At 41.3% G+C, this 26,551-nt stretch overlaps 1 protein-coding gene across 5 annotated transcripts in view; it reads left to right on the top strand.

Annotated features, from left to right (window-relative positions):
• BTBD7 (BTB domain containing 7) overlaps positions 1 to 26,551 on the top strand; it is a 114,307-nt gene that overhangs the window by 62,446 nt on the left and 25,310 nt on the right. For all 5 annotated transcript variants that reach the window (XM_065595651.1, XM_008165746.4, XM_065595650.1 and 2 more), the window contains exon 4: positions 22,700 to 22,908. In XM_065595651.1, coding sequence (XP_065451723.1) covers positions 22,700 to 22,908 — 209 coding nt within the window. The remainder of the gene's footprint in view (positions 1 to 22,699; positions 22,909 to 26,551) is intronic.

The raw sequence follows: 26,551 nt of genomic DNA, 5'->3' as shown, positions 1-26,551 counted from the left end.
ATGCTGGAGGCGAAGCAGGGTTTGGGGGTGGAGGCTGACAACGCACGACCCCCATGTAATAACGTCGCGACCCCCAGTTTGAGAACCCCTGAATTCTAAAGTAATCTGTATCTGTTTAGTCTTGAACTACTTGTATTTAATCCCTACATCAATTTATGGGTTTTACGCTGAGAAAATTAGGAAGAATACCCTTTTCAGGTGGAATAGTGAATATGCTGTACAAAATTCTGGGAAGTTACAAGAATGGAGGATTTGGTCTGTTATGAATAATTATGGCATTTAAAAAGAAATTGAACTCCAGCAGGGAAACAGATTGAAAGCACTGTTCTATTTTTTCTTTCAGCAGCCTCTTTATGTTCCAGGAGTGCATGGCTTTACACAAATACTAAACAGTGTTGGCTAACTGCATCCCCTCCCCCCCCCCCACCACAGTTCCCCCCACATTGTTCCCGTGTTAAAGTTCTTCCTTCTGTTTTAGTTTGGTTGACTTGGCAGCTCTTTCACTTCTGTTCCATGATTATTTCCTGTTCAGCAGTTTAGCTCATGCAGTTTGAATGTGCTTCTTAAGGAATGTTGAAGCCAAGTTGAGGGCCATTATCAACTGATAATTACAAACAGAGCTGAAGAGGTAAAAACTTTGTGTATCTATTTTGCTGTATGACCAACTAAATGAACTATGAAGCTGGGCATGTGAGTGTTTTTCCTAGTTATTCAATCATTTGCATGAAGAAATGACATGCTGTCTTTAACGTTATTGTCACAAATTTTATTCAAACATGCTGCAGTTCTTTTTGATTTTGAAATGAGAAAAATTCAGATTCTTCTCAGCATATTGAGAAAAAGGGCATCTTTTGTTTTTTGCCTGGAAACATTTTAATATGCTAAATATGTGACGGTTAGATCTCTGTGACATTTTGGTGGATACAGTATTCCAGAAATCCAGCTGTTGAAGCTTTTGTGAAGAGTGGGTAAATTATACAACTATTTTGTTACAATTTAAATATTTGACTTGAAAAATCTTAACTTCATATGAATGATCCATAATCGTTATTTAATGTGTTCCTAATAGCCGTTTGCCCTGCCTAAGGAAATGTGTTTCCTTGGACAATGATAAGGTACAATTAATATTAAACAAAATGGTGCATGGACTAAATTTAAGACTGTTATGAAAGAAAAAATCAAATAGGATATCAAGTGCATAAAATAAAGCCAGATGTGTATTGAAAATGGGTAAAGAATCATACTTTGTATTGTAGCAATTAAGAAAACATTTTATGTTCAGCCTTCCAGGAATGGTAACATATGAATGTCTGTCTGAAATTTTTAATGGTTATAAAGTATGTTTAGAAGAAACTAAAGATTGAAAACCTGAGAGAGTTGAATTGTAAACATCCTCTGAAGAGCAGAAAAGAAACCTGCATTGTTGAAGTAGGTCAGAGGTGCAGAAAACCTTGAAATTTCCCTTTGAACCAGAGGAGAATATGAAGTGGCACTCTGGCCTTAAATCAATCAGCTATTTTCTTCTGGAATCTGGAGTTCAAATGTGGCTTTTCTTAAATGAAATATCTTTGCTTGCCTCAATCTGCTCCATGGTAGATGTCTGTCCTCAAAAGAAAAACACGTGTGTATGCACTTAAGGCTTTAAATATGATATGAGATTGCAGGCATTTCACATTTGGTCTCCCACCTATTAGAAGCCCCAGGATGACTGGCTATATTTATATTCTGGGACAGTGGTATTTTTCCACCAAGAGCACTGGAAAAACCCTACTGGACTAAGTGTTTTGCCACTCTCTTGGTCTTCTGCCAGGAAGTCTTAGAGCAGTGAGTGAGGACAAACTATTACACTAGTTGGGGGTTGTTTGAAGGTAAGAGCAACCTGCTTGCTTAGAGTGCTTAATAAGGGTTGCTGTCTTGAGGAAACACTGGTGAGATAAGACTCAAAAAAGTCACTGAGCTCTAGAATGGACTCTGTGAAAGCAGATGAGTACCGATGCCGTTTGTCTCACCCATATTTTAAAAAATCAGTATGTCAAAGGGCTTATCCTTTTTGTTTAAAAAAAAAAGTGGTTTTGTTTTCTTTTACCCCTGAGGGTAACTGTGTGTGAAAACAATGAGGAGTCTGGTGGCACCTTAAAAGACTAACGGACTCCTCCTTGTTTTTGTGGATACAGACTAACACAGCTACCCCTCTGATACTGTGTGAGCTATCTTGAGGTAAAAGCACAGTGGAAGTAAGGCACTTCAGTGTTACCACAAAGTGAGATCATAGAGGTCAATCCCAGGCAGGAGGATAGGGTTGAACTTGGTGAGCTGATCTCTCAGTAAAACCAGAATGTCTTGTCTTCACTGTGTTTTTACCTCACACACATTTTTTGGCAGTAAAAACAAACTCTAAGACCAGTTGGGGATAACAAAACCTTTTTTCTAAATGGTGTGTTATACTACCACAGTGCCATATCTCTTACGTTAACGAAAAGTGTTAATCACCTGCGAGGAGAATGCACTATGCTGACGTTAGCATGCCCCATACCTGCCACTGGACTATTCAGAGTAAGGCCCCTGTGTCCTATGCAATTATGGGGCCATGCAAATTGGTGCATAGTGTATCTTTTTTTTTTCCCCCTAAAAAGGTTTCCTGTTTGTGCTGCGTAACTCCACCATTTTGCTGTTGCTGCTTCTGTGATTTTGCCTACTTCTGCAAAGCTCCTAAAGTCAGATTGGAGATGAGGTGCTGTACATCAGGGTGGGCAGGCACTGTCCTAAAATATTTTCAAGAAGCACAGGAAGACATGGGTGCCTCCCGAGGTTCATAGGAGATTGGGGCTGGGGCTGTTGGTAACCTGCATGGTGAGGGTTGGAGGAGGGGGAAGCAGCGGACCAAGGGGGCTAATGAAGGCAAAGAGGGATGCTTGGAAAATAAGTTACAAAGACCACATGAGTTGTAACTTAAAAATTTGTTTTGTGCATACAACCAAGTTTTAATAGTATGGCTGATGGTTATCAAGCCAGTCTAAATTTTAATGCGCCCCCCCCCCCACCCCCCAAGTCCCTCTTACCCTTACTGGGTATGACTACACCATAGTCTACACAGCAATGTTTGGCCTGTGCCAGCTGACTTGGACTTTGGGGCTGTTTCATTGCTGTGTAGACTTCCGGGAGTAAGCTGGGAACCCGGGCTCTGGGACTCTCCGAAATGGGAGGGTCCCAGAGGCCAAGCTTCAGCCCAAGCCCGCAAGTCTATAAAGAAATGAAACAGCACCACACCCCAAGCCCTGCAAGCCCAAGTCAGTTGCTGTGTAGACCCACTGACACCTGGATTCCCAGTTAAAATTTCTCCTTGCTTTCCATGTACATCCCTGTGCACATAAACCCCTTTCTATGGGCCTCTGTTGGATGGATACCTTCTCCAGCAAGCAGCACTGGTACATCAGCTCCCTTTCACAGGTCTCTCTTTCTTTCTCCCTTCTTTGGTCTACTGCTGCTTTAAAATAATAAATACAGGGTTCCTACCAAGAAATTTAGATTTGATGTGCTACATAAGACATGGGGTTTTGATTCAAGGCCTTGTCTAGAATAGGGAAGAAGTCCTCTCTTTATTTTCCTCCAATTCAGTTGTTACGGTAGAAGCTCAGAATTATGAACACCTCGGGTATGGAAGTTGTTCGTAACTGAACAAAATGTTATGGTTGTTCTTTAAAAAGCTTACAATTGAACATTGGCTTCATGCAGCTTTAAAACTACTATGAAGAAAAATGCTGCTTTTAACCATCCTAATTTAAATGAAACAAGCACAGAAACAGTTTTGTCACTTTTTAACTTCCCCTTTATTTTTTAGTAGTTTAGGTTTAACATAGTACTGTACTGTATTTGCGTTGTTGTTTTGTTTGGATTTTTGTTGTTGTTTGTCTCTACTGCTGCCTGATTGCACATTTCCAGTTCCGAATGAGGTGTGTGGATGACTGGTCAGTTCGTAACTCTGAGGTTCTACTGTTGTTCTAGTTGAGCTTAACTAGTAAAAACTCCACTAATACGCTGCTCTACAGCCAAAATGCTTCTGAAATAAATGTAGTCAAACGTCACTGAGAACGAAAATGATGCTTAAAATTGTTGATTGGCTCTAGTTTTCAAGATATGCTATTGGGTCAGTATATACGACCCTTGACTTGGGAATGGTGGAGGATAAGTGAGTTATAAAGGGAAGGGGTCTCAATTTAAACCAGAAATGACTAAAATACATCTTTGACTGGATCTATGAATAAATCTGTGACTGGGTTTGGACAGTACTTGCTTTTTAGGCAAAACAATGAATGATGCAATCTGAAGCTGGTATTGCGTCATACATGATATGAATTGCATCATGTTATTCCTAGAAGTCATGGATGATGCAATCATAACGAAGCTTACGTCACTCTGCTGAACAAATTGCCCTATATCAGCTCTAGAAATCATACAGTGTCGTGCTCTCTTATTTGTCAGTGTTTGATTTTGCAAAGGGACACATTTCTGTTTAGCCAAAGTGAGCAGAGATGCCTCGTACTTGTGTGAACAGTGCAGATAACTTCTGCTATGTTTGTGGTGAAGTGACTTTTGCATCACAAAAGCACAGTATAACCACTATGGTTAAGAAAGCTTATCACCTTTATTTTGGCTGCAAAATTGGAGATCAGGACAAGAGGTGGGCCCCACACATATGCTGCAACACTTGTGCAACAAATCTTCACCAGTGGTTGAACAGGAAAAGGAAATCTATGCCTTTTGCAGTGCCAATGATTTGGAGAGAGCCAACAGATCATACCCGCAATTGTTACTTCTGCATGGTGCCTCCAGTTGGGAAAGGTGTGTCAAAGAAGAAAAAGTGGACTGTGCATTATCCAAACATTCCATCAGCTATACGCCCAGTACCCCATGGAAAAGGACTGCCAGTTCCTGATGCACCAGAATCATTCTCACTTGAGTCAGAGGAGGAAGAGGTTGAAACTTCTGGTCTTGAACCATCAATGTCACAGGACCCACATTTTCTCCCATCCTCCTCCTCTGAACCACACCTCATAACACAAGGTGAACTGAATGACCTTGTCAGGGATTTGGAACTACCCAAGAGTAAGGCAGAGCTGTTGGGCTCCAGACTACAGCAGTGGAATCTCCTGGCAGGTGATGTTAGGGTTTCCATGTTCCGTGACCGTCAAAAGGATCTTGTCCCATTCTTCTTCATGGAAGGTGATCTTGTAGCCTGCAACAACATCGATGGTGTGATGGCAGCCCTCAACATCGTTCACGATCCAGATGAGTGGAGACTGTTCATTGATTCATCGAAGACGAGTCTTAAAGCTGTTTTACTGCATAATGGCAATGTTTTGCCATCAATTCCAGTTGGTCATGCAGTCCATATGAAGGAAACCTATGACAACATGAAACAACTTTTGAGGTGCATAAACTATGACCAACTTCAGTGGCAGCTTTGTGGCGATTTGAAGGTTGTTGCTCTCTTGCTTAGTCTGCAGACTGGATACACAAAGTACTGCTGTTTTCTCTGCGAATGGGATAGTCGTGCAAGAGATTCCCACTACATCAAGAAAGATTGGCCACTCCGACAGTCATTGGAGCCTGGGAGGAAAAGTGTCCAGCATCCACCACTTGTTGAATCAAGGAAGATTTTGTTACCACCCTTACACATCAAGCTGGGTCTGATGAAGAACTTTGTCAAGGCCATTGACAAAACACAAGCAGCTTTCAAGTACCTCCGTGGAAAATTTCCAAGGTTAAGTGAAGCTAAGATAAAGGAAGGTGTCTTTGTTGGTCCTCAGATTCGTGAACTTCTTCGAGATGATGCATTTGACCATGCACTGCGTGGCAAGGAAAAGATGGCATGGAAAGCCTTCCAGTTAGTGGCAATAAATTTTCTCGGAAACAACAAGGCAGACAACTACAGGTTGTTGGTGTCAAGTATCGGAGGGGTAGCCATGTTAGTCTGAATCTGTAAAAAGCAACAGAGGGTCCTGTGGCACCTTTGAGACTAACAGAAGTATTGGGAGCATAAGCTTTCGTGGGTAAGAACCTCACTTCTTCAGATGCAGTTGTTGGTGGAAAACCTCCTCAAGGCATACAAAAGCCTTGGTTGCATCATGTCACTAAAGATACATTTTTTGCACTCTCATCTAGATTTTTTTTCCACCGAACTGCGGAGCAGAGAGCGACGAGCACAGCGAACGATTTCACTAGGACATTGCAACAATGGAGAAACGCTATCAGGGCAAATGGAGCCCATCAATGCTTGCAGACTATTGCTGGACAGTGACAAGAGATGCTCCATTTAATGAATACAAGAGACAAGCCAAGAAGCGCCGAGTAGACACTGAATAGGACTAAACTATGTACATAATAGTTTTTTGCCTTTTGTTTCATAATAAATTTTATTTATATAACCCTTTTGCTGATTTTTAAAGTGTTACATAAACAGGACAGGTGAAATATTATCATGTAAAGCAACCATAAACACATGAAAAGACCTAGGTTTACAATTTATGATTAAAACTCTATCTACACAATATACATAGACATAAAATGTAAAAACTTAAATATCTTAGCAACAGTAGCCAATCAGTTGTTTTAATTGTCATATTTGAATTCAGCACATCAAAATACATAATAAATAGCACATTTTATCTCTGAAGCAGACGACTTCTCAAATTGTAGACCAGTGATATCAGTGAAGACACAGTTTAATACATTCAGCTTGATTTATAGCAAGGTGAGTTATCACTTTGGCAAGACCCCAGGCTACAACTCAGTCTGTTTAAATTGAGCTAAAGGGCTGTCTACATTGAGAATCCCACCGAATAACAATTGAGCAAAGTTAGCTCAATCAAGAGAACTTGATTGAAAAAGCACCTGTTTTCCTTGTCTAGCCAAGGTCTCAGAGAGCAAATTGACATCCTACAAAAGAAGCCTGTGTTTGTCTCCTGTGAAATAGTCCAGATACTGCTGATCATTTGGTAGAGGTATGAGACAATAGGAGATGTGAAGGGTAAAATTTGGCTCCATAGGAATCTCCTAAAGATCATGATAATGGCTGCCAAAGCTTGGAGTTAGAATATTCTCAAGTCTGGCAAATAGGTCTTTGGAAAGATTGTCCCCATCTGAATCTTGGGGACTGAAATACATAAGAGCCAAATTGGGTCAACCTGATGGTTCATGTAGCCCAGGATCCTGTCTCTGAGAGTGGCCAGTGCCGGATGCTTCAGAAGGAATGAACAGAGCAATTTCAAGTCTTGGGGACACTTGGAGAATGGGGTCATGTCTTAGGTCCATGAATGGCTATTAGCTATCTGCTGTGAATTTACCTAGTTCTTTTTTAAACCCAGTTATTGTTTTGGCCTTCACAACATCCCCTGGCAGTGAGTTCCCCAGGTTGACTGTGTTGTGTAAAGAAGTACTTCCTTTTGTTTGTTTTAAACCTGCTGTCTATTAGTTTCATCTGGTGACCCCTTATTCTTGTATTATGTGAAGGGATAAATAACACTTCACTATTTCCTTTCTCCATACCGTTCATGATTTTTAAAATCATAGACCTCTGTCATTCCCTACCGTTTAGTCTCTCTTCTAAGCTGAACAGCCCTTTTTTTCCTCTCTCTCCTCACATGGAAACTGTTTCATAACTCTGATCATTTTTGTTACCCTTCTCTGCATCTTTTCAAATTCTAATATTTTTTTTTAGATGAGACAACCAGAACTGCACACAGTATTCGAGGTGTGGTTACATGGGTTTATATAGTGGTATTATATTTTCTGTTATCTATCCCTTTCCTAATGGCTCCTGGCATTGTTAGCTTTTTTTACTGCCACTGTACTGTGAATAGATACTTCCATGATGACTCCGAAATCTTTCTTTAGTGGTAACAGATAATTTAGATCCCATCATTTTGTATGTATAGTTGGGTTTATTTTTTCCAGTGTGCATTACTTTGCACTTACCAACATTGAATTTTATCTGCCATTTTGTCACTGGGTCACCCACTTGCAACTCTTTGCAGTCAGCTATCTTGAGTAATTTTGTATCATCTGCAAATTTTGCCACCTCATTATTCACCTCTTTTTTTTCCAGATCACTTACGAATATGTTGAACAGCACTGGTCCCAGTACAGATTCTTTGGGGACCCTGTTATTTATCTCTTTCCATTGTGAAAATTGAACATTTATTTCTAGTGGGTTTTTTCTTTTTCTTTTTAACTATCATTGCAACCAGTTTGCCTGGTAATTAAATTAGGCTATCTGGCCTATAATTGCCAGGATCACCTCTGGAGTCTTTTTATTTAAAAAAAAAAATAATTTTTTTTTTTTTTTTTAGATTAGGGTTACATTAGCTATCCTCCAATCATCTGGTACAGAGGTTGATCTAAGCTGTAAGTTACGTACCACAGTTAGTAGTTCTGCAGTTTCATATCTGAGTTCCTTCAGAACTCTTCGATGGATACCATCTGATTCTAGTGACTTATTTTTGTTAATCAGTTTGTTCCAAAACCACCTCTGTCTAGGACAGTTTCTCTGATTTGTCATTTAAACAGAATGGCTCAGGTGTGGGGATCTTCCTCTGCATTGAAGGCTGATGCAAAGAATTCTTTTAGCTTCTCTGCAATGGCCTTGTCTTCCTTGAATGTTTTTAGTACATTGATTGTCCAGTAGCCCCACTCGCTCCTTGGCAGGCTTCCTGCTTCTGATATATTTAAAAATAAAAATTGCTGTTAATTTTTGTGCCCTTAGCTCTTCAAATTATTTTTGGCTTGCCTTATTGTACTTTTATATGGGAGCAGAAAGCTCCATTTCACTGGGAGGAACAACACTGTGGCTCATAATTTCCTTTAGGTAAATCTTTTTCCTTGCCAGATGGCTGTCACTCATAGCCACATAGCTGCCTGGAAAGAGACTAAAATGGACTCTTTCCAAAGCCTAATGTTCAAGAGGTACCACATTTTTTAGATAATCAAAAGATAGTTCCATTATTACCTAACACTTCCTTGCTTACCAAGGAATTCTTTAATGTGCCCTAAAAAGAACAGGAGTACTTGTGGAACCTTAGAGACTAACAAATTTATTAGAGCATAAGCTTTCGTGGACTACAGCCCACTTCTTCGGATGCATCCGAATAAATTTGTTAGTCTCTAAGGTGCCACAAGTACTCCTGTTCTTCTTTTTGCGGATACAGACTAACACGGCTGCTACTCTGAAACCTGTCATTAATGTGCCCTGTATTCTGTCACATTCTGTTTTGGAGAAAAGGCCATTTTCCTTATTCTGTACTTCAAATGAGCCTTGCATCCATTCAGTGATATATTAGTCATTATACACCTGTCAATCTCAATAGAAAATTTAAGACAGTTGATCAACTCTCTTGCTTTTCTGCTTTTTTTAGTAATGTTGTTCAGCTTCTCAGGACTAGACAAGTATGTGATACAAATCTCACTGAAATGCAGATTTCCAGTCTTGCACAGGATAACTGTAGTCATATTTTTCCAAAAATAAATGTTAGGTGTAAAATATATGGACAGCATTTACTTCGAAATAAATCTCTTTAGGATTCTGAGAAGAGACTTTTCTTTTGAGTGATGTGTCAGAGTGTTTAGCTCTGCTTATTTCCTTTGAACCAAAAATCTTTTCATGTAGTTTTCAGACTTCAGGACACTTTTGGAATCATCTGATAGTCTTTTTGCCTGCAAATATGACTATTTATAACCAGATTGCACAGAAACCTACAGTGCAATTTGGCAGGGACAGAATGAATGCAACAAGAAATCTAACAAAAAAAAAACAAACCCACCCAATAAAAAACTCCTTCAAGAAGTCAGACTGTTTTGTTTAGAGAAGTTAATCCTTCTTCTAAACATACCATCATAAATCATCTCCCAGTGCCTGATAGGTTTTCATTGCCAAGTTTGTTGTTCTGCTAGAACTTCCTATTTAAAATCAAAATGGAAAAGGTTTTAAAACAGCAGTTCACTAAAATGTAAATTATTAAATCTCCTGGTAGTTAAAATGGTTTCTAAACTATACACATTAAGCTCCAAGATCCGGTTTGACATTTTGCAACACACTATGAAGTATTTTGACAGCTAAACTTCCCAAATGATTTCAGCTTGCCCCCTCCTTTTAAAATAGTCTTTCTTTTAAATGTTAGTCTTCAAAGATCTAACATGGGATTTTTGAAGGATCTAAAGGGAATTAAGCACCCAACTTCATTAGTTTCCTTTGAAAATCCCAGCTCTACACATGTAGGAAAGACAACTGTAACTTTTTCACAAATATAAGTAGCATTCAAGGACTTCTGTGTAGGTCTCTGTTTTAATTGGTCATTACTTTTATTTAACAGCTTTCATTTTCAGAGAATACTTTTTTTTCTGTGCCTTGGATATCACCACTATAAATGAAGGGTATGTCCCTGCGTGTGTCAGTAAGATAGAGGGCAGCCAATCTGAATAGAGGATATTTTAATCTGACACTCCCTCTTCCACAGGCTCTCACTGCAGGCTCCAGTCTGTTCTTGCCTTTTTAAAGAGTCAAATCTTCAAACTCTATGAGAGCAGGAGCACTGAATTTGTAGAAATCTACTTCTAGCGTTCCTGACAGCAATTCTATTCACTGTAAGCAGACAGCTCTGAGATCCACCACAGTAAGTCACCATTGGAAACAGTGTGTTTGTCTCACTGAAGGCATCACCCTTTCCTGAAACCCCACAGGGACCCTGACACCAGTGGTTAAGATGGCAACATTTAACTTGTTGAGGCATAGGAGTCCTCAGATATACCTCTTATGAAAGAGTCTGTTCTCCTCTTAGCACTTAGCCATGTTGTAGCCTGTAGGTGTATGTGGCCTTCCTGCACTGAGATGCCTACAACAAATTCCATAAGAGAAGCGAAGACTTCCTCTGTAAAGAACATCACCATCTTCCAAAGTGTTCCTGGGAAAAGTTCTCTTGGTTCCAACTTCCATCTAGAAGTTGGTTTAAAATAGGCTGTGCCATTTCAGATGCTGACATCAACCTACTAAGAACCTCTGGAAAACCATAATCTGGAACCAAATATCCACGAGCTCTGGCTATTCAGTCCTAAAGTAAATGCTTCAACGAGTGTATCCCTTTATGATCCCAGGGGGCAGTCAGCATCACGGAGCTGGATGGCTTTTGGAGCTCTACACAATGGCATATGGCTGCTATCTGGTGGCTAATGAAGATCTGTCTTTTGGATTCACCAAGACAGTCTGCAGAAGCCTAGCTAAATGCATGTTGGCTATTAGCAGTTTCACTTATTTTAATATTGTCACAGCACTGAGAGGCCCTTTAGGGCTTAATGCATTCAAATTGGGTGAGTGGGGGGGGGAATAACTTCTATCCCAGAATACAGGAAGAGCTGGCACATGAGATTGATCGTCTGGTATATACCAGTGCTAGAAGTCTAAATAATAAGATGGGTGAATTTAGAGTGCCTTGTATTAAATGAGGATATTGATATAATAGGCATAACAGAAACTTGGTGGAATGAGGATAACACAATAATACCAGGGTACAAAATATATCGGAAGGACAGAACAGGTTGTGCTGGTGGGGGAGTGGCACTATATGTGAAAGAGTAGAATCAAATGAAAGTAAAAATCCTTAAATGAACCAAACTGTACCATAGAATCTCTATGGATAGTAATTCCATGCTTTAATAAGCATATAGCAGTAGGAATATATTACCAACGACCTGACCAAGATGGTGATAGTGACTGTGAGATTCTCAGGGAGATTAGACAGGCTATTAAAATAAAAAACTCAAAAATAATAATAATGGGGGATTTCAACTATCCCCGTATTGACTGGATACATGTCACCTCAGGACAGGATGCAGCGATAAAGTTTCTTGATACCTTAAATGATTGCTTCTTGGAGCAGCTAGTCCTGGAACCCACAAGAGGAGAGACAATTCTTGATTTAGTCCTAAGTGGAGCACAGGATGTGGTCCAAGAGGTGAATATAGCTGTAACTCTTGGTAATAGAGACCATAATATAAATATCCCTGTGGCGGGGAAAACACCACAGCAGCCCAACACTGTAGCCCATTTAATTCCAGAAAGGGGAGCTACACACAAATTAGGAGGTTAGTGAAACAGAAATTAAAAGGTACAGCGCCAAAAGTGAAATCCCTGCCAGCTGCATGGAAACTTTTAAGACACCATAATAGGGGCTCAAATTAAAAAACATAGTAAGAGAACCAAAAAAGTGGCACCGTGGCTAAACAACAAAGTAAAAGAAGCAGCGAGAGGCAAAAAGGCATTCTTTAAAAAGTGAAAGTTAAATCCTAGTGAGGAAAATAGAAAGGAGCATAAACTCTGGCAAATGAAGTGTAGAAATAGAATTAGGAAGGTCAAAGAGTTTGAAGAACAGCTAGCCAAAGACTAAAAAAGTAATAGCAATTTTTTTTTAAGTATATCAGAAGCAGGAAGCCTGCTAAACAACCAATGGGGCCACTGGATGATCAAGGTCCTAAAGGGTCAGCAACGTGTCCATGGTAAAAATTTTGAGGTCTGTAGTAATTTTTTAAAAAATTGAATGACATAAGCCCTCAAATATCTGTCACTAAGTATGGTAATTTTGTCAAGTGTCCATCACGCAACATGGTGGTGTCAACGATAAAGCCATTGCGGAGAAACTAAATGAATCCTTTCCGTCGGTCTTCATGGCTGAGGATGTGAGGGAGATTCCCAAACCCGAGCCATTCTATTTAGGTGACAAATCTGAGGGACTATCCCAGATTGAGGAGTCATTAGAGGACAAATTGATAAACTAAACAGTAATAAGTCACCAGAACCAGATGGTATTCACCCAAGAGTTCTGAAGGAATTCAAATGTGAAATTGCAGAACTATGAAATGTAGTCTGTAACATTTAAATCTGCTTCTGTACCAAATGACTGGAAGATAGCTAATGTGACGCCAATTTTTAAAAAAAGCTCCAGAGGTGATCCTGGCAATTAGAGGCCGGTAAACCTGACTTCAGTACTGGGCAAACTGGTTGAAACTATGGTTAAGAACAAAATTGTCAGACACATAGATTAACATAATTTTTTGGGGAAGAATCAGCATGGTTTTTGTAAAGGGAAATCATGCCTCACCAATCTGCTAGAATTTTTTGAGGAGGTCAATAAGCATGTGGACAAGGGGGATCCAGTGGATATAGTGTACTTAGATTTTCAGAAAGCCTTTGACAAGAGTCCCTCACCAAAGGCTCTTATGCAAAGTAAGTGGTCGTGAGATAAGAGGGAAGGTCCTCTCATGGATTGGTAACTGGTTAAAAGCTAGGAAACAAAGGGTAGGAATAAATGGTCAGTTTTCAGAATGGAGAGAGGTAAACAGTGGTGTCCCTCTGGAGTCTGTACTGGGACCAGTCCTAGTCAATATATTCATAAATGATCTGAAAAAAGGAGTAAACAGTGAGGTGGCAAAATTTGCAGATGATACAAAACTACTAAAGATAGTTAAGTCTCAGGCAGACTGCGAAGAGCTACAAAAGGATCTCTCAAAACTGGGTGACTGGGCAACAAAATGACAGATGAAATACCATGTTGATAAATGCAAAGTAATGAATATTGGAAAACATAATCCCAAATGTATATACAAAATGATGGGGTCTAAATTAGCTGTAAGAAAGAGATCTTGGAGTCCTCATGGATAGTTCTGTGAAAACATCCACTCAATGTGCAGCGGCAGTCCAAAAAGCGAACAGAATGTTGTGAATCATTAAGAAAAGGATAATAAGGCTGAAAATATCATATTGCCTCTATATAAATCCATGGTATGCCCACATCTTGAATACGGTGTGCAGATGTGGTCACCCCAACTCAAAAAAAGTTATATTGGAATTGGAAAAGGTTCAGAAAAGGGCAACAAAAATGATTAGCGGTATGGAATGGCTTCAGTATGAGGAGAGATTAATAAGACCGGGACTTTTCAGCTTGGAAAAGAGACGACTAAGGAGGGATATGATTGAGGTCTATAAAATCATGACAGGTGTGGAGAAAGTAAATAAAGAAGTGTTATTTACTCCTTCTCATAACACAAGAACTAGGGGCCACCAAATGAAATTAATAAGCTGCAGGTTTAAAACAAACAAAAGGAAGTATTTCTTTACAACACATAGTCAACCAGTGGAACTCTTTGCCAGAGGATGTTGTGAAGGCCAAGACTATAACAGGATTCAAAAAAGAACTAGATAAATTCATGGAGGATAGGTCCATCAATGGCTATTAGCCAGGATGGGCAGGGATGGTGTCCCTAGCCTCTGTTTGTCAGAAGCTGGGAATGAGTGACAAGGAATGGATCACTTGATGATTACCTGTTCATTCCTTCTGGGGCACCTGGCATCGGCCACTCTCAGAAGACAGGATACTGGGCTAGATGGACCTTTGGTCTGACCCAATATGACCGTTCTTATGTATATTTATTAAAAATCCTTGATATCTATTTGGGGGTGACACCATATGACTAGTGAATAGTTACTGTCATACCTATATTTAAGAAAAGGGGAAAAGAGCGATCCAGGCATTTAGATCTGTTAGTCCGACCTCAATAGTGTGCAAGGCTTTAGAACAAATTGTGTGAAAGAATAATTAAATTAATGAAGGCAAACGGAAAAGGGGGTGTAATGCAACAGTGGGTTTACCAAAGGTTGATCATGCCAGACTAACCTGATTTCCTTCTTTAAGGAGATAACTGTTTTTTTCCAGATAAGGGAAATTCAGTTGATCCAATATATTTGAACTTCAGTAAAGCATTTTACATGGAACTGCATGGAAATTTTAGAACAGGAGTACTTGTGGCACCTTAGAGACTAACAAATTTATTAGAGCATAAGCTTTCGTGGACTACAGCCCACTTCTTCGGATGCATATAGAATGGAACATATATTGAGGAGATATATATACACACATACAGAGAGCATAAACAGGTGGGAGTTGTCTTACCAACTCTGAGAGGCCAATTAATTAAGAGAAAAAAAACTTTTGAAGTGATAATCAAGCTAGCCGAGTACAGACAGTTTGATAATAAGTGCTAATAAGCGATGCTAATGCTGTGCTAATAAGCGATGGTCACATCAATACCACCCTATACCGGAAACCTACTGACCGCTACACTTACCTACATGCCTCCAGCTTCCATCCAGGACACACCACACGATCCATTGTCTACAGCCAAGCTCTAAGATATAACCGCATTTGCTCCAATCCCTCGGATAGAGACAAGCACCTACAAGATCTCTATCAAGCATTCTTAAAACTACAATACCCACCTGCTGAAGTGAAAAAACAGATTGACAGAGCCAGATGAGTACCCAGAAGTCACCTCCTACAAGACAGGCCCAACAAAGAAAATAACAGAACACCACTAGCTGTCACCTTCAGCCCCCAACTAAAACCTCTCCAGCGCATCATCAGAGATCTACAACCTATCCTGAAAGATGATCCTTTACTCTCACAGATCTTGGGAGACAGACCTGTCCTCGCTTACAGACAACCCCCCAACCTAAAGCAAATACTCACCAGCAACCACACATCACTGAACAAAACCACTAACCCAGGAACCTATCCTTGTAACAAACCCCGATGCCAACTCTGTCCACATATCTATTCAAGTGACATCATCATAGGACCTAATCACATCAGCCATACCATCAGGGGCTCGTTCACCTGCACATCTACCAATGTGATATATGCCATCATGTGCCAGCAATGCCCCTCTGCCATGTACATTGGCCAAACCGGACAGTCTCTACGCAAAAGAATTAATGGACACAAATCTGACATCAGGAATCAAAATACTCAAAAACCAGTGGGAGAACACTTTAACCTGTCTGGTCATTCAGTGACAGACCTGCGGGTGGCTATATTACAACAGAAAAACTTCAAAAACAGACTCCAACGAGAAACTGCTGAGCTAGAATTGATATGCAAACTAGATACAATCAACTCCGGTTTGAATAAGGACTGGGAATGGCTGAGCCATTACAGACATTGACTATCTCCCCTTGTAAGTACTCTCACACTTATTATCAAACTGTCTGTACTCGGCTAGCTTGATTATCACTTCAAAAGTTTTTTTTCTCTTAATTAATTGGCCTCTCAGAGTTGGTAAGACAACTCCCACCTGTTTATGCTCTCTGTATGTGTGTATATATATCTCCTCAATATATGTTCCATTCTATATGCATCCGAAGAAGTGGGCTGTAGTCCACGAAAGCTTATGCTCTAATAAATTTGTTAGTCTCTAAGGTGCCACAAGTACTCCTGTTCTTCTTTTTGCGGATACAGACTAACACGGCTGTTACTCTGAAACATGGAAATTTTAGTTAAATTTTAGGTGATGGGGATTAGCACAAGATTTATGAGGTGCGTAAGGACCTGGCTAAAGGGAGATGGCAACGGGTTATGCTGATAGGTGAATTGTCAGACGGTGGTTGCCAATGGAATTCCTCAAGGACTGGTCTTGGGACCAATCTTATTTATTTTTTTATAAATTAGCATGGCACAAAAAGTTGGAATGTGCTAATGAAATTTGCTGATGATACAAAGTTGGGAGGCATCATTAAGGTCATTCAAGTTTTCCTGAATAATATTCCACTCACCCTCTGTATTGAGTAACAAAAATGGGAAGAAATTCAGTAGTCAAAGTAAAAGGTCATGCACTTAGGGACTGATGATAAGAATTTCTAATATAAGCTGGGAGCTCCTCATTTGAAAGCAACTGAGGAGGAGAGTGTCCTGGGTGTCTTGGTCGATCACAGGATGACTATGAATCACCAGGGTGATGTGGCTGGAAAAAAGGCAAATGTGATATGTCAGATGATGCATTTCCAGTAGAGAGAGAGAGAGAGAGAAGTATTAATGCCATTGTTTAAGGCATTGGTAAGACTTCATTTGGAATATTGTGTACAATTCTGGTCACCCATGTTCAAGAAAGATTAATTGAAACTGGAACAGGTGCAGAGAAGAGCTACTAGGATGACCAGGGAAATGGAGAAGAAACTGGAAGAGATTTGCTTGTTTAGCCTGGCAAAACAAAGGCTGAGAAGGGGATATGATTGCTCTTTATAAATACATTGGCAGGGGGTGGGCATGCATGGGAAGAAGGTAAACACTGGAGAGGTGAATAGCTGTTTAAGCTAAAGAATAGTGCTGGTACAAGAACAAATGGGTGTAAACTACACCTCTACCTCGATATAACGCTGTCCTCGGGAGCCAAAAAAATCTTACCGCGTTATAGGTGAAACCGCGTTATATCGAACTTGCTTTGATCCACCGGAGCGCACAGCCCCGCCTCCCCAGAGCACTGCTTTACCGCGTTATATCCGAATTCGTGTTATATCAGGGTAGAGGTGTAGCTATGAACAAATTCAGTCTGGAAATTAGAAGAAAGTTTCTAACCATCAGAGGAGTGAGGTTCTGGAACAGCCTCCCAATAGAAGTTGCGGGGACAAATTAGTTTTGAGAGAGCTGGACAAATGTATGAGTGCAATGATAAGGCTGCTTATAATGATGGGGTGCAGGGCTCAGCAGCCCCAGGGTCCCTTGTGGTTTATATCTTATGTTCCTAAAATCACATGCTTCAGCTGATAACCTATAGGGGTCAGGAAGGGATTTCCCTCCCTTCTTCTCTTCCCTCCCCCTCCCCCCCCCCCATGTATTTTTTTTTTTTTAAATCTCCTTCCCTTGAAGAATCAGTGAAGGCCCCAGTTGGGGATAAGCACCAGCCCAATCAGTGTCCCAAGGTGGTACCAACCATTCTCTCTCTGAGGTTGACTGGTTCTTGCCTGTATGCTCCGTGTCTGACTGATTGCCATATGTAGGGTCAGAAAGTAACTTCCCCCAGGTCAGATTGGCAGTGACAATGGGATTTTTTTCACCTTCCTCTGTACTGTAGGGTGCAGGTCACTTGCTGAGATCATCAAGCTATATTTCATTTAATCAATTTCCTGCCATTGCAGGGGCCATGGGCACTGGTGCACCTTGGTCCCTCCTGTTCTCTGCCTGTGGCACATGATAATCTCATCTCCTGTGGGCTGTAATATTTTGGTCTAATTTTGATTGATGGGTTTAATGTGCATGTGTAGGTGACCTGTGATATACAGGTCAGACTGGATGATCTGGTGATCCCTTCTGGGCATAAACTGACTCATGGATCAGGATCCCATTGTGATAGATGCTGTACAATAGAACAAAAAATGCTCCCTATCCCATAGAGTTTACATTCAAAATATAAGACGAGACAACAGTTGGTATAGACGGAAAACAACTAGGAGACAATGAGACATTATTAGTCAGCATTGGTCATAGGATACTAGTGGCCTTAGCACTCTGAAGTTTTTTGTAGGCATCACGGAGAAGGAGAGTTTTAGGGAGGGATTTAAGGAAGGATGATGATAACACTTTGTAGTTGCTTATGGGGAGCTCCTCCCAAGTGCAAGGGGCCACAGAGAAAGAATGAAGGTGCTTGTTTGAAAATGTAACAAGGTAAGTGTTTAAAATTTAAAATGTATAGAAATCTGCTCAGCAGAGATACCACTAGATTTGTTTGTTGCCATTTTGGGGAGGTGAGGAGAGCGGGGGAGAATAATAAAACTAAGGTTGAAATTTTCAAAAACGCTGAATTCCTGTAGTCGCCTAACTTCCATGGGCTTTCAGTGGTAGTTGAGAGCCTGACTCCTTTTTAGGTGCTTCTGAAATCTCAACAAGACACTTATAACCACCACAACCCTCTAAAACACAAACTGTGTTAATCCAGTGGTTTTTACTTCAGGGAAGGCCTGAGAAGAACAGATGGACCTTGAACTATGCCTCAAAAATCAATGGACTTGGGCTTTGTAGCACCAGTGTGGTGAAATGAATTGAAAAGTAAGAGGCCATCCACTGAGCACACTGCTGTCAGCATTCAATATTCAGTCATTTTTCCAATACTAGTTGTCTCTCTCCGGAGCCAACATGGGCAGCCTCAAAAAATGGTTACACTGTGGTTGACAGGGCTCCGGGTGAAGTTCTTGGGAGCTGGGGGTCCTTGACTGTAGCTGACTCCCTCCTGCCAGAAAACATTAGATAGCAAAGCAAACCTATCTTTGGGTCACAATGTGAGGCCCATGTGCCTGCATGTTTCTTCCCATATAACATCAGTTACATAATCTGAGAACTTTCCCCAGAATACTCAAGGGGTATAATCAATGAAGTGACAGTGTACTGTCTTTTCAGATGAAAGTATCTCACATGGTATCTTAATAACAAATTATAAATGAAAATAATGAAACCAGCATGTGTACAACCAAGTAATCTCTTCATGGTAGGGACTTCCTTTAATTTGTCTGTAAAGCACTGTTTATTTGGGGAGTTATATAAACCTTACTACTCTTGTATATTTGATACCTATCTACTACCATGTTGTATACAACAGAAATGGAGAAAATATTTATATACCATATACTGACTTTCTTTTCACCTTTGTTCATAGTGGTTTATATCTTTTTTGATCTTATTAATATACCCTGATCAGTTTTGTCAACCTTATCTTTGTCAACATATCAGCTCTTTGTGCGTGTACAGTTCCTAGCATAATGGGGCCATGATTTTGATTAGGCACTCTGGATGCTACAATATTATACATCTTTAATGTATAATAGAACAGAATGCAGTCCGCCAGTGAGATTCAGTAATAGAAAATAATTTTTAAACAATTTCTTAATATTTTTTGTTTTATACGACGATGATACAGAAGATTGTCAGAAATAAGATAAATAGCAGAGCATCCAACTGCATAAGATTGCCTACAGTTACTCTGCTGTATTAATGTGATTTCCTAGAAGCTTTTCATACACTTTGACCATCTCTATTAACTTTGAGGACAATGCCATTTCAAGGTATTTTTAAAAGCATCACAGATGTTCTTAAGATAATAGTGTTTACAGTTTATTCAACTTGGACATAAAATTTACTATTATGAGTAATCCTGAGGCTACTCATGATATTAAGTACTATGCCTGGTGGTAAGTATTTGCAGGTTTGCATCTGGAGTTGGTTGTTAATGGAAAAAAATTAAGATTGGGTTTATGTGGAGAACTAAATGGAAAGTACTTAATAAAAACAGGTTACAGTTTGAGAAGAGTGGCATAATCAGTGTGAACAGTAGTGATCCAAAATTCAAACATTTTGTAAGGAATTTTATTGTTTTCGATAAAACTTCAGATAATGTGTTATTTTTAAACCAAAGGGAGCCATTCTCGGCCTTCTGGCTAAGAGGTGAAAACATTATCTAGTATCTGAATTCAGTAACTATAGTTTCTTCTTCAAGCAATCATCCCTATTGTATTCCGCTGAGGGTTATGCACATACACCCGCCCAGAGCTTTTTAAAAGTAGTAGTGTCCCTTGGTCTGTGCATGCACCCTTGTTTCACCTCATGGTATTGACTGAGGTAATAAAGGGCGGGGTGGACCGACAGCACGCTCAGTTCCTTTTCACCGCCGCACGGTCGGTGCTTCTGCTGTTCTCTCTGGTGACGCACCATCCCTTGTGACACACTTCCCAAACTTAGCAAAAAAGACTGTTTTATTATTGCACTTAGCCTTTTATTGTTTTTGTAATAGTTTTTAGTGATAGCAGTAGTTTTCTTAGGATTTAAGAACTTTGAGGCTGCTGCTTCAGCAGTTTCTTGACAGCCCCCTTCCTTCTCTCCCCCTTCCCCTTCCTCCCCCCCAGCACCAATCCTGAGTACACAATTATTCTGAAGATGAGGTTCAAGATTTGTGCTTCTTGTCTTTGCTCATTGTTGATCAGTGATGAGCACCAGTGCTGCCTATACTGTTTGGGGGAAGCCCATGCCATGTCCAGGTGCAGTATCTGCCTTTCCTTCCCTGCCCGTATCTTGGAAGACCAAGTTCTCTGCCTCAAGAAGCACCTCATAGAGGTTGCCATGAGGACACAGTTGGACCCAGGCCGGAGACCCTCTCTCCCCTTTCCCTCTACCTCCCACCCCCGGTATGTCGGCCTGAGCAATCAAGGAGTTCACCTCCTACCACGGGGCTCCAATCTGGTTCCACTGGTACCAGCACTACAGAGCCTGTGCCGGGGCCGAACTGTGAGGCAAGGAAGCATGTGCATAAGCATGGCAATAAATCTTCCTCAAGGCCTAAGAAAGATGCCGCATTACCACAAGTTCCAGTCACAGAGAAGCAGCATGATCCAAGGTCCAAAAGCACAAGAAGTCACATCAGAAGCCGGACCCATCGGTCCGAGTTCTGGAGCAGCATACCTCCTCTGCATTGGTTCCATTGAAGTACTGGGAGGAGTCTGTTCCGAGACAGCCCTCCACTCCCATTCCAGCTCTGGTTCTGTCTGTGGAACGTGTGCCGTTGACTTGGCTTGAATCCACTCCCAGCCTTCATGAACTGATTCCCCTGGGTGAGGTGAGGTCTCCTGCCAATTCCAGGAACTGTTGTGGAGGGTGTCGGCTGCTCTACACATTCTGTTGGGGTAGGTGCAGGACAGTCAACGTCAGTTGCTGGACATTCTGCATGCATCAGTACCAGCCAGGGTGGCACCACCAATCAACTATGCCATTCTCCAACCAGCCCACACTGTCTGGCATACCTCAACCACAGGCACTCCCACCCCGAAGGGATCTGAGTTTTTCTTCTTACCCCCCACAAAATTTTTTGGTTATCCAAGCTGCTTCACAGTGAGACAGGCAGCAGCACCTGCATTCCACTCCAGCTGACAAGGTGAGAGGTTAGACCTTCTAGATTGCAAGGTCGTTTCCTCATTCGGCCTTCAGTTCCACATCTCTAAGTACCTGGCACTGCTGCCTAAATATGACTTTTTGAATTATTTCCAGCTACTGGCTCTGCGAAAAGAGTTGGGGAAATGGGGGCCTGATGGTGGACCCACCTTTCACCACATTACATAAAGACAAGGTTTTCCCATGCTTACATTCTAAGTTTTTTCTAAAGGTCGTCTCCTGGTTTCACCTCAACCAACCATATGCTTTATTGCCTTCTTTCTGAAGCGGCACTTCTCAGCAGAGGAATGATGCTTTCACTTCCTTGATGTCCATAGAGCCCTGGTCTTCTACCTGCAGAGGATAAAGCTGTTCATCTTCTGCTATGGATCTGGTGGATTTGTGGTGGAGAAGGAACTGAGGGCACGGTTGGTCCGCCCCACCCTTTATCACCTCAGTTGATATCATGAGGCGAAACAAGGGTGCATGTGCAGACCAACGGACATTACTACTTTTATAAAGCTTTTGCTTTGGGCACATGGTGTCTGCGCATATTCCTTGGTGGAATACAGATAGGGACCACACATATCACAGAACCTCCAGTTACAGGAGGTTTCTATTCTCCTCTTTCTATTAGAGCACACAAGCTGATGAACAAAATTCTAGTTGTTTGGCTTTAAGAAGATTAAATTTGAACGATTGCATACATCAGAATGCTGAAACGCAGTTATAAATGTTTTTAAATGTACTCAGAATTCAATAGTTTGACCCTTTCTAATCTTTGTCTACAGGGCTCTTCTAGTTTTATTTAGATTTTTGCAGTGATGAGAGCTGTATAAGACCTTAAGTATAGATTTAGGTGTTCTCCTTAAGTATTAAACTGCCTCTCATAGTGTTGCTGCTCTGTTTTGTTTTTGTAGGCTGTGAGGATATTATTGCTGAGAGCATCTCACTAGACACTTTAATTGCCATTCTCAAGTGGAGTTCTCAGCCATATGGCTCCAAGTGGGTACACCGCCAAGCATTGCATTTCCTCTGTGAGGAGTTTACCCAGGTCATGACTTCAGATGTCTTTTATGAACTGAGCAAGGACCACCTGCTGACTGCTATCCAGTCTGACTATTTACAGGTAAATCTTTAATTTCTTATCATTCAAAAAGTAGCTAATTTATGTTTTGAAGCTGTAATATACATTTAGCAGAAGCATTCAGAGTGAATAAAATCTTAAGTCTTCCTAAATGGGAATAATAGATATTAATATTCTTGTGCATCTTTGTGTGCAGAATAAAGCTTTTTCTCTTTCACTCACATATACACAAAAACCACAGTAAGGAACTGATTAAGGAAAGTACTTTGTTTTCTTGACTTTCAACCCAACCGAAAATGGCTGTATAAACTATTGCTTGAAAGCCTAAGAGTAGTCTAGAAACTGCTGCGAATTATTTTAAGTGAAACAGTTCTAGGTTAAATTTTTGCCTTGCCTGTTTAGGTTTTTATGGAAATTGCAGTGTCTCATTTTTGCTGCTTTGATGTATAATGTATGTGAAAGCGTTATTTTGGTTTGTGTTTAAACATACGGCTTATTTTTTACCTTAGAAATATTAATAATGATTACACTGATTTTTCCATGAGGCTGTATACTGTTTGCTCTTACACGTTTCTTGAAGGGGCAGAAGTGTTGAAACTTTAATATATGGCCTTTCTCTAAAATGTTCATTACTAATTTAAATTAAATGTTAACAAAAACTAACAAAAAACTTGATTTGAAGAGTCTTAATAAAAGTCTCTCCTTTCACTCTTCAACTCCTATGATGTGGCCATTTCACTAATTTTCCATTTATCAGGTTCTGTGTCGCCTGGAAAACTATGAACTTCTAATGAACTATGAACTTCTTTCAACAAGTGGAAAAAATTATCATGGGTGGCATAAGCCCACATCTCTTTCCTTTCCAAATCCTTGCCAGGGTCTTGGCCCCACTCAGTCCCCCCGCCCACTGATCTCTCCTGTGGGGGCAGGAGGCAGAAGCTTGGTCCTGCCAGCAGCCAAGCTTCCCCCTCCCCCGCTTCTTCCCCCCAGCGTGGTGCTTTCCTGCCCCTCCCTGCTGTTGATCAGCTGATCACCCTTGCAAGGGGGAGAGCAGAGCCACAGCGTGCTCACTGCTCTGGGGAGGAGGCAGAGAAGAGGTGGGGACGGGGCCCTGGGGAAAGGGGTGGGGACGGGGCATATCTCCTCCAGCCCCCTGCTGTGACCACCCCAGCCCGCTGACCTGACCCATGAACCCCCCCCCACACACACCCAGCCCTCTGCCCTGACCCCTGCACTCCCCCCCCCCACAGCCTTCTGCCCTGACACCTGCACCCCCCACACATACCCCCCCCCCCACATTCCCACCCCCACCCTGAGCACCAAACGGGAGCTCCTGCACCCCCCCGCCACATTCCCACCTATACCTCCGGTCTGGGGTCCCGGCTGCCGGCCCCTTGCCAGCCGGAGTCCCGCAGGCCCCGCTCAGCTCGCTGCCGAACGAGGTGAATGGAACCCCAAGCCAGCAGCGGGCTGAGTCGGCTGGCAGCGTAAGATCAGCATTTTAATTTAATTTTAAATTAAGCTTCTTAACCCTTTGAAAACCTTGTTTACTTTACATACAATAGTTTAGTTATATAATATAGATTTATAGAGAGAGACCTTCTAAAAAACGTTAAAATGTATTACCGGCACGCGAAACCTTAAGTTAAAGTGAATAAGTGAAGACTCGGCACACCACTTCTGAAAGGTTGCCGACCCCTGAATTAGAAGATTTGTCATGTGTAGGATGGAATTTCTGGTCAAAATTAGAGAGAGAGAGAGACTTACTGTATAGTTGACTGCTTAGGGCATTTTCCTGGGATGTTTTAAAACCAGGTTCAGATCTCTCTCTGAATTAGGCAGAGCGGGGACTTGAATCTGAATCTCCCACATCAGAGATGAGTGCCCTATGCATGTGTGCTTCCGAGTAAGTAAAAGTAACAAATACAAATGTTTGTTTCATGTTTTTGGACCAGCCCTAGTTAGTAAGCTTCTGAGACTTGGGAGATATGTTGAAGCAGTTATGCTAATAGCCTGCCTCTCTAACACCTTTGTCTTAGTAGAAAGGTTGTAGCTGCAGGGAAAAATTCCAGGCCATGTCCTATAGAAGCTTCAGTTCTGCAGCACAAATCTGTCATGTCAGAAAGTCTTTACATTGGGTGTTCCCAGTCCCCAGGGCAACTGGGGGCGGACCAGATCTTTTTCTCTGAGACTGGGCTTAGAACCGCACCTCAGGAAGAACTCTCCAGAATTCTCCGCCTCTAAGCAGCAGACACAGCAGTTTCCAGGTCTCCTTCCTTAGCGGAGCTTTCAAAAGACGTTTAACTAATGTCTTGGTTTCTTCAGTGACTTCAAGGTCTTCCTCAAAACTACAAAAAAAAAAACCCCAACAAACCAAAAAGCAAAACAATGCGTTTTGGCTTTCTGAGGAGGGTTTGAAAGACAGCAGCTCTTCTCCCTTCCCCACCCTCAGAAATGGCAGATGGAGACTGTGACGGGTTGGATCACAGAAACCCCCTTGGGAGCTGCCACCTGATGTGCCAAGACTACCTCTGCTCCTGTTTTCCCTGCCAGCTCAGGACTCCAGCACCCTGTCTTGCTGAGCCAGACTCTCCCATCTGCTCCAACACGGACCCAGGGTCTGAATCACTTGCCCCAAAGCTGCAAGTTTACCTGAAAACAGCTCACAGAACTGTGCTTGTCTTTAGCGCTCAGATGCCCAACTCCCAATGGGGTCTAAACCAAATCCGTTTTACCCTGCATAAAACTTATGCAGGGCAAACTCATAAATTGTTCGCCCTCTATAACACTGATAGAGAGAGATGCACAGTTGTTTGCTCCCCCAGGTATTAATACATACTCTGAGTAAATTACTAAATAAAAAGTGATTTTTATTAAATACAGACAGTAGGATTTAAGTGGTTCCAAGTAGTAACAGACAGAACAAAGTAAGTCACTAACCAAAATAAAATAAAATGCGCAAATATATGCCTAATCAAACTGAATACAGATAATCTCACCCTCAGAGATGCTTCAGTAAGTTTTTTCTCAGACTGGACACCTTCCAGGCCTGGGCACAATTCTTTCCCCTGGTACAGCTCTTGTTACAGCTCAGGTGATAGCTAGGGGATTCTTCATGATGGCTCCTCTCTCCCCTTTGTTCTCTTCCACCCCTTTATATATCTTTTGTATAAGGCGGGAACCCTTTGTCCCTCTGGGTTTCCACCCCCCCTCACTGGAAAAGCACCAGGTTAAAGATGGATTCCAGTTCAGGTGACATGATCACATGTCACTGCAAGACTTCATTACTCACTTGCCAGCACACACACATACAGGAAGACTCACAGGTAAACACAGCCATCTGCAGACAATGGGAGTCATCAAGATTCCAAACCATCATTAATGGCCCATACTTTACATAATTACAATAGGCCCTCAGTTATATTTTATATTTCTAGTTTTAGATACAAGAGTGGTACATTTAGACAAATCGGATGATCACACTCAGTAGATTATAAGCTTTGTAATGATACCTTACAAGAGACCTTTTGCATGAAGCATATCCCAGTTACGTGTTATTCACTTTTTACCATATTTTTCTAAAACTATCCCAGTTACATTATATTCACTTATTATCATGTTTTTATAAAACCATATAGACTGCACAACGTCACAGAGACAACAGGCCAAAGGAACCCAGTTCCCA

This window comes from Chrysemys picta, chromosome 4 (genome assembly GCF_011386835.1).
Source record: "Chrysemys picta bellii isolate R12L10 chromosome 4, ASM1138683v2, whole genome shotgun sequence".
NCBI lineage: Eukaryota > Metazoa > Chordata > Testudines > Emydidae > Chrysemys > Chrysemys picta.
The sequence above is the reverse complement of the archived record's forward strand: the minus strand, read 5'-3'. Positions and strand labels throughout refer to the sequence as shown.